Below are 16189 nucleotides of genomic sequence, written 5' to 3'. Positions count from 1 at the left end.
TTTTGTATATACATATTATTCTTGCATATGCCTAATGTTGTTTCCTAGTATATTAATCTTACCTCTCAAGCAAATGAAACATTCCTTGAGGATAACAAGCATGACATAATTATCCTGCAATCCCCAGCAATGAGCACAGGGCTGCTTATATAATTGATGCTCAATTAATATCTGTTCAATTGAATGCTCTGTGACCCATTCAGGAGCTTTCACCAGATTTATTACTCCTGAAAGCAAATAGAAGGAGGACCCAGTTCTAAAGAGAGGATTTCACAGCCTGTATCATCAGCCCAGCCTTCGGGACTTCACATATGAAGAACCTAGCGAATAGGATGGAAAGTTTTTAATTAACAGCCTAACAAAAAAATGTCATTCCAATCTACAGTTTTGTTTCCATTAATTCACTCAGATTCAGCAGGAATTCCACTAAGGAATTGGGGTGAACAGCTGTAGAGGGAGGGAAACACATAAATAAATCATGAGTGTCATTAAAGTTTGTAAACTAATAACTTGTGGGAAGTCTTAGCAATTATTATCAGGGCTTTCTTGGCAAACAAAAAATTAATAAATCCAAAGGTCTCTATTTTCTATTTAAAAAAAAAAACCAGCATCCTCCAGAAAGGTCACTGACAGAACAATTAGAGGAGGAAATAAATGGTCCAGTCAACAGCTTGCAGACCAGATGAAAAGTCACAGGATTCCCCAGTGGCGGGTGAATGAGATGACTCAATACAAGGAAAGTGACAGGCTGGGGCAGGCTGATGGTGTGATTGATCTGGGGCCACTGGTGCTTTGGTTTAGATCTCCAGGCCTACTTTAGTGCAGCCTAAGGGCTAGGTGTTGTAGATCCAGAAACAAGAAAGGCACAGGGGACCGGGGCCAGGCTCTGGAGAGTCTCACAGGCTGGAGATAAATCACAACACAGTGTAAGTGATGCTAGTCATGAGCAGAGGAGGGGCACCACACTTGAGGAGGAGAGGCAGGGAGGCTGCCCAGGAGGCTGTGCATGGGAAGTGGTAAGCTTCAAAAACACCTTAACCAAGAAACTGTTCATCAGCTCTGGGGCCCCAGGAGAAATGGCTGAGCAGCTTGGTTGATTTTCTTTTCTTTTTTTTTTATTTAAAGATTTTATTTATTTGAGAGAGAAAGAAAGCAGGGGGCGGGGAGAGCAGAGGAACAAGCAGACTCAGCACTACGTGCAGAGCCTGAGGCAGGGCTCGATCTCACGACCCTGAGATCATGACCTGAGCCAAAATCCAGAGTCAAACGCTCAATGGACTGAGCCATGTGGGCACCCCAGGCTGATTGCTTTTCTAAGAGCACAGTGTGGCAGGTAGAGGAGCTAGCATAGAGAAGCAGCTCAACAGCCAGGTATGCAATGATGACCAATTCTCCCTCAGTGTTTTCCATGGGAAGGTACTATGTGCCAGGCACTTTCCCAGGCAACTTACACATTTCATTTCATGCAAAACATCATACCCATGCCAAGAGGTGGGAACCAGGATAGTCCTCATTGTACAGTAAGAAACGGAGGGAGAGAGAGGTGAAGAAACTTATCCACAGTCACTCAGTGGCTAAGAGGAGGAGCATGGACTTGAACATCGGCCATCAGTCCCAGAGCTTCCATTCTTAGTTACTTCGATGAGGAGGAAACTGATTGACAAGCAGCCTCCTGCTTTTAATGCATCTCTCCTCCTTGGGTCAGACGTCTATAAAATCTAGCAGTGCTAGGTGCCAGCATTACTCCTCACTGATGGGAAGCCTCCAGATTTGACATATTATGGACTGGAAATGCCCTGAAAGTGAAGCCCTGGGTCCTTTAAAAAATGTCAGTCCCCAACCTCATTAGTCTAGGAGCTTGAATCCTATACGGAAAATGTCCACTGACTAAGGGATACCAACAGACAGTTGCTGTGCTAATAACCAGCTTACATGGCCATCCCTGTGGTGGAAGAGAAAAAAAAAAAAATGACCCCCTGTCAGTATAACAGCACCTAGGAGTTTTAGAAAGAATGTCACAGGAGCACAAGATACTGCCACCGTATTGAATGCTTTTAAACAGTCTTTTGTCTATTTAGAAGTAGATAGCCTCTGAATTATTAATCCAGTGAGGTGAATAATTATATCACACTGTAACCTGGCAGAGAGTGTCATCTTGTCATGACAGCTGCTGCTCCAGGCTCCTCTGTTGTACAGAAAATTGAAGAAGAATCCCCAAATTCAATTTCAACTTGGTTAAGCATGTTGGCCCAAATCATGAAACTGAAAGGGTGTGTGTTTAATTTAGTTTCTTTCCTCTGCACACTGTATTAGTAAGGAAGATCACAGTGCTCTAGGCTCTCACTGCAAAATACATCCTCATTATCAGGACAGAAAAGAGGATGGGAAATACAGATCTTTAGGGGAGGAGTAGGGAAGACAATGAAAGGTTAGAAGAAACTCTGTGAGGCCCCAGCACCCTGGAAAATTGCCCTGGAGTTTAGAAGCAGCCCTTTTTCTCAGTCCAGCTCTACCAAGGGTTTGCTCAGCAGGGTTTTATCAGACCTGTGGACCCCTAGAAACACAGAACAAAAATATATTTATATATAACATCTACCCAGAGGGAAAGCCTACATTATTCACCAGCATTTCAAATCCCAGTAAGGTCATACCATATGAATCTATCATCTGTAAACTACACTCTGCATTACCCTCTTTGGTTTGGCCCCTTCTGTGAACATGATGAGACCCCAAACCCTCCCTCCCTGGTCTAAGACCAGCTGCTCTCTCTGCCTCCTGTTTGGCTCCCTTCTCTCCTGCAGCCCAGCCTTACCTGGCCATCCCCCTCTGCTAGAGACATTTCTTCAGTTCTCATTTGCCAAATCATCTCCCACTCACCAGTACAAACCCAGCTCAGAGAATCATATCTACAAAAGAACATCCTTGTGTTGCTAGAAACTGATATTTCAATTCCCTCCAATCAGCACAAGGAACAACCATCTAAATCACTCTTCCCCCCTCCCTAATCCCCAGTAGATCTCTACTCATTCATCCATAATACAGAATACATTCCCTTGGTGCCCTATAATTTCCACCACATGGATCCTAGCATCAGTGGATCCTTATAAACAAAGCCAATAATGGAATGAACACTATACAAATACAGAAGGTTATAGTAGTCATTAGTCATTATAACTAAGTGAACACTTTCTACATATGAGTCACTGTCTTAAGGGTTTGTCCATTTATTATTTCATTTAGTCCTTGCAATCCACCCATTAATTCATTCACTGAGCAAGTATTAAGTATCTTCTGTGTCCCAGATACTGTTCTAAGTGCTGAGAGTACAGCCCTGAATTAAATTAAAACCCAAAACCAAAAAAAAAAAAAAAAACTCTCTTCACATGCTTAGATGTTAGAGGGTGTAGGCAGATGATACATCAATTAATAAGTAAAATATTTAGCAGGCCAGATGGTGGTAAGTTACCAAGGAGGAAAATGCAAGTTGAGTAATGGAATGTGAAGTCCTAGGGAAAGGCCTCCCTGATTAGGCGAACAGAGAGGGTAAGGAAGTGAGGCACTGCCCACCCCGCAGAGAGGAGTGGGAAGGGCCAAGGGTAAGGGCTGTCGTGGGGAGAAGGAGATGTGTCTCAGAAACAGCAAGGACAATGTGGTGGAGCAAAGGAAGGTTCTGTACTATCCCCAACTTACATCTGGGGAAAGACAAATGGGTTGAATGGTAACCACCCGAAAAAAAATACATTCAACATCCTCATCCCCAGGACCTATAATCAATCTTATTTCAAAACAGGATCTTTGCCAGGGGCGCCTGAGTGGCTCAGTTAGTTAAGCGGCTGCCTTTGGCTCAAGTCATGATCTCAGGGTCCTGGGATTGAGCTCCACATAGGGCTTCCCTGCTTGACAGGGAGACTGCTCTCGCTCTTTCTCTGCCCCTCCCCTTGCTTGTGTGATCTCACTCACTCCCTCCCTCTCCCTCTCTCTCATTCTCAAATAAATAAATAAAATCTTTAAAAAGAAAAAAAGATTTTACATATGTAATTAAGGGTCTCAAGATGAGATCAACCTGGATGATCCTAGGGGCCTAACTCCAATGGCAAGTGTCCTTCTAACAGACAGGAGAGAAGACACCAGCATAGAGGACAGGGCCATGGGAGCGGACTGATGGACGTGGAAAGGGAATGTCAGTAGCCCCTGAGGCTGGAAGAGGCAAGGATTCTTCCCAGGGCCTCCAGAGGGAGTGTGGCCCTAAAGACACCTTGATTTCAAACTTCTAGTTTCCAGACCTGAGAGAGAACACATTTCTGCTGCTTTCAGCCACCTAGTCCTTGGTACCTTGCTACAGCAGCCCCAGGAAACTGATACAGAGAGGTTATGTAATGTTCCTGAAGTTACAGAGCTCTTTGGGTGGGTGAGGTGGGACCTGAATCCTGGCACGTAGACATCAGGGGGCCCTCAGGACCACTCAGCAGTCTACAGCCTCTGCTACACTCCAGTGAATATACTGGCTTTCATGAGCAAGGACCCACACTTCATCACTTAAGGCCTTGAGGAGCAAGCACCTGGCTTTGGCTCCGTGCCTTCGCCTGGCCCATCCCTAGAACTAGCCAACCTTTCTTGAATTGTGGGCTTCCAGGTAGAGCTCTTTCCCATTGTAAAGACAGGATTTTCTGGATTGTCCCACTATTTGTCCCCAGAACATAGCATGGCAGTCAGGCTTAAGGTATCAGCATAGTATCATTGGGCCTGGACCATCCCCCTCCCAGAAACCTGGGGAAGGTTTCTAAGGCTCTAATTCCCCGGGAGTCCCGTGTGAGTGGAAATAGGCATGGTCTCATCTATTAGACAAACCCTGGTTACTTATATCTCTGCCAATTTTCACTGAGCAGCAAAATTAGGTTTTAGACATCCTGTGCAAATGGAGGCAGGTCTGAGTCGATACGAGCAATTAACCCTAAATATTTAATAGATGCTCTGACTGCTTCCCCTTCCTAGGAAACAGACCCTGGCTAGTCCTCTGCAAACAAACAGGTTAAATGAAGAAGCAGCAAGGCACACAGATAGTCACACCCCAGCCCTGTCTGGTTCCAAGACCCCAGGAAACCCTCAGGACAGGGCTCTGGGGATGATGATGCAACCAAGTGAATGGCCTTTGGGAACAGTGTCCTCCCCAGGGTTTACAAATGACTAAGCAAATGGGAGGGACGCACAGCCTTCCCAGAGTGTGAAGTGCCAACTCACAGTGACAGATGCAACTTGCTGTTGCCTTGTGAGACCGCTGGCACTGCGTGTGTGTGTGTGTGTGTTCATGTATTTGTGCCTGTGTAGTGTACAAAAAGGCGAGGGCACCAGTGCTTCCTGTCCAGAGAAATTCCTCAGGTCATGGTTCATTCAAGCTCTCTCTGACCGAACCCACCCACATCCTTCTCCCTGTCCCCTATGACCAGCATGCCATCAGAGCGGACTTATCCAGAAGACACAATGGACACAGGGCTTAGGGCTTACAGTACTTTGAAGAATCCACAAAAACATTTTCTTTTTTTTTTAATTTAAATTCAATTTAGTTAACATACAGTGTATGATTAGCTTCAGGGGTAGAATTTAGTGATTTGTCAGTTGCATATAATGCCCAGTGCTCATTAGAACAAGTGCCCTCCTTAATGCCCATCACCCAGTTACCCCATCTCCCCATCCCCTCCCTCCCCACCAGCCACCCTCAGTTTTTTTCCTAGATTTAAGAGTCTCTCTGTCTTTATCTTATTTTTCCTTCCCTTCCCCTACGTTCATCTGTTTTGTTTCCTAAATCCCACATATGAGTGAAATCATATGGAATTGGCCTTTCTCTGACTCACTTATTTCGCTTAGCATAATACCCTCTAGTTCCACCCACATCATTGCAAATGGCAAGATTTCGATGAACTTTTAGGCTGAAAAATGTTTTCATATACTATACCAATACATTTATCTTTATACCAATGCTGGTGTAAAATATACATTTCTCTCTATATTAAAATATATGTATTTCCAATATACATGTTAATATATATTATATAATAAACATTTATTATATAAACACATTAAATATATAGTAAATATTTATTAAATGCATACATCAAATTTATTAAAATACATATATATTAAGGAGCCCACGAAGGTCACTATGTGGACCTGATCCCCACATGTGTCTATTCCCTCAAATACAGCTAAGAACCACAGCATCTCATAGACGCAAAGGAACAGAAACGGTCCTTGGGCCAAGACTCACACCCAAGGCCAGACTCCCCCCTCCCCTCCCCAGCAGGCTCTACTTGCTCTGGGCAGGCTCAGCTGATCTCTCTAACCAGACATTTGTTTGTCAAGCAGGAGACACGGCAGGAACGCAAAAGCAACAATGGTGCCAAGCAGAAGGTGTCACAGGCTGCAAACGTGCTAGGGGAATTCACAGGTGGGGCCATCCATTCCACCCCGGGCATTAAAGAGGCCTTCCACGAGGAGGACTGTGTTCTGTCTCTTCCAGAACGTGCTTCCCAACCATGAGGCTGGCATTCTTCGAGTGAGCCGGGCCAGAGCAGCTTGTCAAGAACCTCTAATCCACTTACCTCCACAGTGAGCTCTCCGTCACGCTCCCCAGATTGAAGTCATACAGCTTCGTCAGGATAAGTATAACCTGCCATGGGGATGGGGAGGAGGGCAGAAGAGAGGAACAAAAGGGGAGAAAAAAGGAAGCTTACTTTAGTTTGGGTAACAATATACAGTGCATGTCAAATCACCCAGAGGAGGGCTTACTATTTATCTGTTGAGTGGAGGGGTATTATAGGATCAAGCAAGAAAAAACAATTATTAATTTAATGCATCCCCGTAACTGGTAGCATTTATTTTAATCCTGATGATGCTTTGCATTTGAAATAAAACATGCCAACAGGAATTAACTGGGTATCGACAGTTGTTTCTCTACATCTGTCCCTCTTCAAGGCGACATACCGGCCGGCTGGCTCTGATCACTCATACAGCCACCCAGGGATCAGAGGATGTGCTTGCTTTTGATCTAAGGATGACTCTGACTTTACAGACTTAGACCTAAATGGGTAAGAAGGAACTGGGTCTAATTCTATCCATTTACAGAGAGGTTCAAAGAGATGTTGTGTTTCTATCACTAAGGTCTCAGCAGCCCCATATACTGGAATGGCAGGCAGGCCCAGTCCCCAACATCCTCTAACACCATCTGCCATCTACCATTTGGCATCTGTCCTCATCATGGAGTAAACAGGTCTTTGGACTCCACTGGACTCCAGGACCACTTTCCTGACTCAGGTAAAATTAAGAAACCTGGAGGAAGCTATACAGGAAAGAGAGCTGGACTTTCTGTAATAGGGTTAGCAGTTTCCCAAAATGGTCTTGGGCTGGTCAGTCTGGTCCTATGCCTTTAAACTTCTCCAGCTGGGGACCTGGATATCAGATGTCTCCCTGCCTGCCCCTCATGTGTGTGGGCAGTGGCTTAGGCACAATTCTAAATCTACAAGGATGTCAAGCATGTGCACCTGAATCGATTTTAATCAAAACGCAGGTGCCTAATATACAGCGCCTGCCTGCACACGTGATAATCCAGTTACACATAATTGTGTTTATCTAAATTTAATGCACAACTCATTTCACTTTTCTCGGCTCCTTCCCATTCCACAATTTAACTTCCTCCAGTTCATTTACACAGCAGCCATTAAACTCTTTCCAAGATAATGAATTTCTGCTACCAAGATGGGACTTTCCCATTCTAGGTATCTATTTAAGATTAAAGAAAAATAATCAGCCATTATATTGAACATTTTTATGGCGTTTAACTGACAACAGAACACTCACTTTGGGATTTATTCTCAACCAGCGCCCCATGGGGTCAGTCAGCACCATTTCCATTCCTTTTATGTAAGCTAAGAAAAAATTAGAGGCAAGGATGTGACCCATTATAGATCAGAGAGAGTCGATGGCAAAGTTGGTTTGGGATGTTCAACTTCTCTGCAGGGCCATGACTGAAGGGCTCTTCTAAGAGTGCATTCTTTGATGGAGAGTTACCTGTCCTTTTGACATTACGCAACAGCAAGGAGCGTGTATCTGTGCAGAGAATGCTTCCCCTAGTTACTCAGTGGTCCTTGCATCTCCCGTCCATAGAGAATTTCCTCATTTGTACAATTCAGGGACTCATGAAAGCAAAGGACTTCTCCCCACTCTCCCCAACCAAATGCCTAGGAACGCAACATAATTCTTGTTTGCTGGATTAACACACACACATACACACACACAGCAGAACTCGTATCCCCTTCATTTTACCTTCTTTCATATACAAAGGCATTCTCACAGTCACTATGTAAAAACCTGGGTTGGCTATATGTTGGCCAACTCAAACTCTGGACAAACTAAAAACTGTGCTCTTCTAGAAATAGGTCAGGACACCCATCCAGAAGAGCTCTGCAGGAGCAAATCAGGCCATTTCATTTCTCCCAATATCAAGCCTTCAGGGACATCAAATAGTCTCCAAAAAGTACAAAGTCCACAGAGAAGAAAGAGGTGTAGGGGGTAACCAAGAGAGTTTCTAACAAACAAACTGGGTCTGGAAAGCCCTGGAAAGAACTATTTTCATTCTACAGTCTCCTTACACAGAGTTTAGATCCTCTTCTTTCCTCCCTCCATGTTCTCTGTCCTTAATATGTTTCTTGTATACCTAGTCTCATGTTGGTGTCTGCTTCTTGGGGAACTCAGACAGACAAATCCTTCCATACCTCTATGACTATTATTTCTGCCTTCATGGTAGATACTTTCCAATTCTGCCTCTTGAGCATGCACTTCTTGGTTAGAAATCTTTGCTGGTTCTCTCTGCCTAAGGACTCCAGACTCCTTAGCCTGGTATACCAGGCACTACACATAACACATGCACATGCACACACTTAGACACATGCTCCTCCAACCACTTCTCCACAGTTCTCAAGATGCTGTTTCTGCTTTAACAATCCAAGTTTCTCAGGATGCTGCAAATAAACCAGACCTGATCTCCCATCTCTGATTGCACTCTTTCATGCTGTATAATGTCACCTATTCTTCAGCCTTTTATTACCACCTGCACAATGTGCCTGCCTATTTTTAAAGAAATAACTTGAAGCCCACCTTCTCCAGGCACTCTCCCAGGACCTACCCAGACATCAAAGTCCTCTCTCTTCTGAAGTCCTATTGCATTTAAAATGGAATTACACAACTTGGCACTTAGTCAAACACCATCCTGATACCTTCTGGATGTCACAGGATTTGCCTTCTCAACTAGATTGAGGTAGGGGCTGTGTTTTGTATTTCTGTCTCCCTAGCAGGTAAGCTCAACATGTCAAAGATTCCTAAAAATAATCATTTTGGGGTCAATGAAGGATAATGGTGTTTTAGTGGTAAGTCATAGTCTTCAGATGGGGATGACATTAATATAGTCTACTTCCCTCGTTTACAGATAAGGGACCTGATACTCAGAGAAAGGAAGGGACTCAAGTTAAAGTCTCAATAACATGTGACCTTGACCAAGAGCCCGGAGCACTGCTCTTCCACTCTATGAGTAGAGCTGGGGCTTAACAGTCACTGAAAAGCCTTGCAAATGCAGATGCTCTGGCACAACTTCCAGCAGCTTTGACTTGGTGAGTTCTGGGTAGGGTCCCGTAATCTCCCTGCGGTAACTGGAGAACCACACTTGAGAAAGACTCCATCCCACTGTGATTTTTCTCCCAACTCCGCCATGGTGATCCCACTCCTCCACCATGCTGAGATCCTCATTTAGGAAAAAATATCCCTTCCTTTATATGGAGTTGAACCTTACAAAGAAAGCACACAGTAAGAGATGTATGAGGAAGATGTCTCAGCAAAATCACCCCTACATTCCCTGTAGGAAAGGTCTAAACACTAAGAATTAGGGGTTGGAAACTTCCTTTCCCCCAGGAGCCAGCACAGAAGGACAATAATAAAGCTATGAAAAGATGATAATGTAACCTTTAGCCTTAAGATATTCTGTGCCAAGCAAACAAAACCAAGAGTGAAACAAAGCCTGCCCATTCCTGGCTTCTCTCACCACTCAGGGCCTTCCAAAGGCCTCCAGGGAGGAGGGAATTAGTGGGGAAGAAAACTGAAAGTAGATGTAGTAAACTCACTAAACCCCAGACTGCTGAGCAAGTACCCAGATGAGAAAGAGAAGAGAAGATGCCAGTGTGCCTCGGGAATCACCAGTAGATGAGATGTGGCACACAGGCAGGGTAGCAGGGCTAGCCCAGGTTCCAGAGCAAAGCCTGACTTGACTCCTTTTCAGCAGATGCCCCTAGAGGAGGGTTGGCGTCAAAATCAACAAAGGAAAAGCAGTGAGAAAACATTAATTGAACCCCTACCATGTAGTAAACACTATACTGGGTGCTTCTTAATCCTCACAACGAACTTTTGAAACTAAGCAAGGGTAATAGAATATCCCCATTTACAGTTGAGAAAACGGAATCCCAAGAGCTAAGCAAGTTGCCCCCTCTGCAATGCACACAACTAGCAGGAGACCACCGGCATTCCCACTCATGGCTATTCGACACACCACGCTTGCCCTGCTCTAATGCAATGCTCCTCCATTCTGCAAATGTTTATGTAAGCAGGCTATGACGCAATGAGCAGTCATACAGAGAAGAGAAAAGTACATCCTTGCCTTCAAGGAGTTTAGCATTTGCTCATGAATTTCACAAATATTTTCTAGGTTCCTCTTAGGTGAATTGGAAAGACATCTGCTAAACTGCAACTCAGGGAGAGATCCAGAGCTCAAGGCCCAAGGGTGATGGTAACTGTTGTTTTCTTGGTTCTTGGAGAAGGAAATAGGAAACAGAGATAGGGAATGAGAAAAGAGTTAGACAAACTGCTGGGAGACTCAGGTTTGTCAAATAAGCTCGTTTTTCACAGGAGTGGCTACAATCCTGGGGGCTTTCAGACAGCAAGAAAAATGAAAATAAATTGGAATAATTCATGAGTAAATAGCATAATATAAGCTATATACCTAGAGCTTATATTATAGACTGTGGTAGAAGTCCCTAGACGTGTGTGTGTGTGTATACAAATATAGTTAGAAAGCTCTAGATACATACATGCATATATACATACATAGAGTACACACACACACACATACACACACACACAACCTTAAATTGGCATCTGACATCTTCTCTAGAATTACTCTCTGGTTATTCATCTCTCATAGCTTCCAGCACATAGGATCAATGTGACTTTTCCGTAAGTCTGACTAATCTGCTAGATTGTGGCCTCTCTGAGGTTAGAAATCAGGTCTCATTCAACTCTGCATCCTCAATGCACAGCACATCACCTGACACTTGGCAGGCACTACACAGGGTCCACTGAATGAATTATGGATGCAGGACAATAAAAGCAGAGATGAGATGATAAATGTATTTGAGAGGTACAGATAATGTGCTATAAGAGTTGAAAAGAAGAAGCAATTAAGTCCATTGAATGTGATCAGAAAAGTCTCCATGAAGGAAAGATTACATGAGCTGGAACTCAAAGTATGGTAAGAATTTGGATATACTAAATTGGACCGTGTTCACTTTCTTTCTCTCAGTTTTTAATTGGACAGAGATAGATAGGGAAAAAGGAGGGTGGGGGAGGCTGCCATTCCAGTTACAAGAGGCAGTGTGGAGATAGAACAGCATGGGCCACTAGGAGCCAGAGCACTCATGTGTTGCATGCAATGTCATGTGTACATGAGCCACATGGAGACACAGATCATGCCGAGTTGGGAAAGAAGACACAAAAGACAATGCGATCATGCTGGAAGGACAGAGGAATCCCAAACTGTGGTCAACTATGGGTTGATAAAAAGTTTTATAAGAATGAAGAGAACAGGGGCAGCCTGGGTGGCTCAGCAGTTTAGTGCTGCCTTAGGCCCGGGGTGTGATCCTGGAGACCCAGGATCGAATACCACGTCGGGCTCCCTGCATGGAGCCTGTTTCTCCCTCTGCCTGTGTCTCTGTCTCTCTCTCTGTCTCTCATAAATAAATAAATTAAATCTTTAAAAAAAAAAAAGAATGAAGAGGACAGTAACAAGGGGGGGGGACTATGTTATACCAAGAGACTTACTCTGTGTGTGTGTGTGTGTGTGTATTATTTCTAATAAATAGGGACACCTGGGTGGCTCAGCGGTTAAGCATCTGCCTTTGGCTCAGGACGTGATCCTAGAGTCCCAGGTTCGAATCCCAGATCAGGCTCCCTGCATGGAGCCTGCTTCTCCCTCTGCCTATGTCTCCACCTCTCTCTCTCTGTATCTCTCATGAATAAATAAATAAAATATTAAAAATCTATACATCTAACAAATAATAGAGGGGCTAATTATAATAGGAGACTTACTATATATATATATACATTACATAATACATAATATATATATATATTAAGGGACTATGTTATAATAAGCAACTTCTATAATAAGGTGACAATAAAGGACATGGCTAGCCTTTTACAAAATCAGCTGGTGCTGTCTTTGTTGAACATCGACCTCCACTTTTCTTGTCCCTAGGCATCTAGTGTCTTCTGCTGCCCCCAGATGCTCAGGTCAGCCCTCGGCTAACTTCCTGCTCTTTAGACACACACAGAGTGGTAACTAATGTCTTTATTCACATTCCCCCTTTTTCTTCCATTCACCTATGCCTGACTTATGCCAAGCACAGCATAAGATTCTTGGAGATAAGGTGATCAAAAGAGAAATGGTTGCTGTCCTCAAGAAAGGTAGAGTCATCCTCAACCTGCTGCTTCCAGAATGATCTATTTCAACTCAGAAGTCCAAGTCTGGCAGAATTTCTATACTCTTCCAACCCACTGCCTATGAGCAAGGAGGTACCCACACCCAGAACTGCAAAGAAGTCTCGATCCCTATTCCACCTCAGAACCCTAACAAATCCCTGTGTCTAGATTCACTTACCCACTGAGTCCAGCTGTCAGCCTCCTGGATGGGGCCTAGATGGCAGCTTTGAAATCACAGAGCACTTGCAACCTGAGGGCTGCATCAAAACCCAGTCTCACCATATGCTACCATACGAGACTGAGCAACTAACTTATTTACGTTTTTGAAATCTGCTCCAATTTCCTTAAATGGGGACAATGATACACACCCCTGCCAACCTCCCAGTTGATTCAAATCAAGTAAGGACACCTGACCTGCTTTATAAGCTGTACCATGGCAATATGAGTTGTTAGTATGATAATTATTCTTTAGGGGATAGGAGATCCAGGTGATTTTTATTTGGGGGAGGAAAAGGGAAGCTCAGATTCTAGAGTTGCTAGACTCTAAAAATGACTCATCCAGGGGAATTGGTGGCTCAGTGGTTGAGCCTCTGCCTTTGGCTCGGAGCATGATCCCGGGGTCCTGGGACTGAGTCCCACATCAGGCTCCCTGAAGGGAACCTGCTTCTCCCTCTGCCCATGTCTCTGCCTCTCTCTGTGTGTCTCTCATGAATAAATAAATAAAATCTTAAAAAAAAAAAGACTCATCCATTCTAGACCCCAACTGCAATACGGGAGGCCACAGAGCAGAGTCCGTGCATTCACCTGCCCTCCCCCAACCCAGCTTCAGAAGGAAGACAGGCAGCCTGGGGGGATTCCTGTCCTCTGAAAGGATAATGCATAATCTGCAAATTCATAAATCACTAGGACGCTCTCGCCCGTGAGCACATTCAGTGAAGGGAGGACCTTTAATGCCTGTAAAATTTTACTCTGAAGGAAAATTACTTTAGTTCATTAAACCTTCCTGAAATTTTGGTGCCTTTAAATCCACGGTGCTCTCTGCACATCCCCCTCACAACCTACCACTTCATTCCTGCCCCTACCTGATAGCCAGAGAGTTCTTTGTTTCCAGCCAACTGGAATAAGGACACTCTTTACCAGAAATAGTTGACGATGGTAATGTAACAAGGATGCTAAAATGTACCCCGCTGGGACTAACTATTAAGAGTGTACTTTTCAGCTCTAGCAACTTCCCAGGGTCCTCCTCCCACCTTGAGGAGCAATACCCCCATCCCCAACCAGGGAACAGAAATTGAATATTGGCAGTCCAAGATCTCCAGTATAAGGATGTCTGGCACCAACTGGACAGCCTGAACTGGGCTAGATGTGTGCCAAATCCAGAGTGACATAGAGTGCTTCCTATCTGCAATGAGTTTATGATCTAGTTAAGAGGACAAGGAAATAGTACAAAATATAGAAACTTTATCATATATAAGGCACAGAATTTCACAAAGCTGTTATCCCCTTCCCTGCTTTTTATAAAGGCATTTCACCAACTGTGGCTTCCTGTTTGCCAGGTAGTATGGATTCAGCACTGAAAAAAATAAGCCAGTTTATTTGCACTCATAAAGTTGACATTCTGGCAGGGGAGATAAATAAGGCAGTATGACATAGTCAGACGATGGTGAGTGCTATGAGGGTGCAGTGGGAAGGGGAAGCAAGGAGAATCAAAGAAAAGAAGATGAAGGAGCCCAGGAACATCCTCTAGGAAAAACCTGCACTCCTGCAAAACCTTGAATGAGCCAAGAGGTTAAGTCATGTGGCTATCAGGGTAATCAACATTACAGGCAGAAGAGCAGCAAATGCAAAGACCCAGAGACAGCGCTGTCCCCAGCATATTCAAGAAAAAGCAAGGAGACCAATGAGGCTGGAGCAGAGAGTAGCAGGAGATGAGGTCAGGGAACTATCGGGAGACTTAAATCTTGCTGGAACTTGTGAGCCAACGTAAGGATCCAGTTCTTACTGAGTGAGATGTGGAGCTGCTGAAGGATTTTAATAGAGGACTTTATTTTTAACAGGATCACTCTGGTTGCTCTGTGGAGAAAGGCAGGGAGGGGACACAGGTGAATTAGGACCCTGTTGTAATCACCCAGGTGAAATACAGCGTGTGTTAGAGCAGAGCAACAGCAGTGCACAGGGTAAGGGACATGATGTTTATATATTTTGAAGGTAGTGTCAGGCAGGAGAGCTGACAAATTGGATATGGGGTATGAATGAAAGACAAGAGGATGACCCTCAGAGTTCAGGAATAAGCAACTGGAAGCACAGAGTTGCCATTTTATGAGATGAAGACTATAGCAGGAGGTTTGGATGAAAGATGAGAAGTTTAGCTTTGAATATGAAGTTTGAGATGCCTAAGAGAATTCAAATGGAGAAGTCCAATAGTCAGCTGAATAAATGAGTCCGGAGTTGAGGGAAGAGAATCTAGGACAGAAATATCCATTTGGGAATTGTCTGTAATTAGATGGTATTTAAAGGCACAAGACTAGATTAGATCACCAGGAGAGGGAGTGTGAACGGAGTAAAGATATGAGGATTGAGAGCTGGGGTGTTCCAGCATCCAGAGGTCAGGGGAGTGAGAGAAGGGAAGCCAGCATGTGTACAGACCTCTCAAAATAGGCACAGTGGGTATCTGGGTCTTGCGTGAATGCTCACCAAATGGTATTTACTACAGGAGAGACCCTCAGTAATCAAACAAGATGGCCTTCAATTGAGACCAGTAAGCCCCTTTCCCAAGATATCCCAGTGTTTGCTCTGTGGGCTCCTCTGTGGCCACTGCTGTGGCAGAGTTGGGGCCTTGGCCTGGTGTGACATGGACTTCCTCTAACCAAGGTGACATCGATATGACCATTGCTATGTTGCCCACCTGTCATCTTCAGAAACCAAGGCTGAGCCTCACTGTGGCACCTGGTGGTTGATTACACTGCACCCCTCTCATCACATATAGGGAACAATTTCTTGTCTGCAATTGCTTTCCCTACTCACATTGCTTATGCTAAGGTCCAAATCTTTCCATTTCAGAATGCCTTATTCACTGTCATGGTATCCCACACAACATTACTTCCAACAAAGGAACTCATTTCACAGCAAATGAAGTGCAGTAATGGGCATGTCCACAGAATTCACTGGTCTTACCACAAACCTCATCACCCAGAAGCAGCTGCCCTGATACAATGGTTGAATGGACTTTCAAAGATTCGATGACAACCCTACCTGGGAGCAAATGCTGTGAAGTTGTGACATTATTTTCCATGATGTGCATTTGACCAAATATATGACCAAAATACAATGGTCTGAGAATCAAGAGGCAAACATGGTAGTGGTCCTCTCATTATGGTTCCCAATAAGCCATCCCACA

The 16189-nt window shown here is 44.2% G+C and overlaps 1 protein-coding gene across 1 annotated transcript in view; it reads right to left on the bottom strand.

Moving 5' to 3' along the window:
* Positions 1–16189, bottom strand: part of SORCS3 (sortilin related VPS10 domain containing receptor 3) — a 586685-nt gene that overhangs the window by 408501 nt on the left and 161995 nt on the right. The window contains exon 2 of the mRNA XM_072739947.1: positions 6597–6664. Coding sequence (XP_072596048.1) covers positions 6597–6664 — 68 coding nt within the window. The remainder of the gene's footprint in view (positions 1–6596; positions 6665–16189) is intronic.

This window comes from Vulpes vulpes, chromosome 15 (genome assembly GCF_048418805.1).
Source record: "Vulpes vulpes isolate BD-2025 chromosome 15, VulVul3, whole genome shotgun sequence".
In the NCBI taxonomy this organism is placed as follows: Eukaryota; Metazoa; Chordata; class Mammalia; order Carnivora; family Canidae; genus Vulpes; species Vulpes vulpes.
The sequence above is the reverse complement of the archived record's forward strand: the minus strand, read 5'-3'. Positions and strand labels throughout refer to the sequence as shown.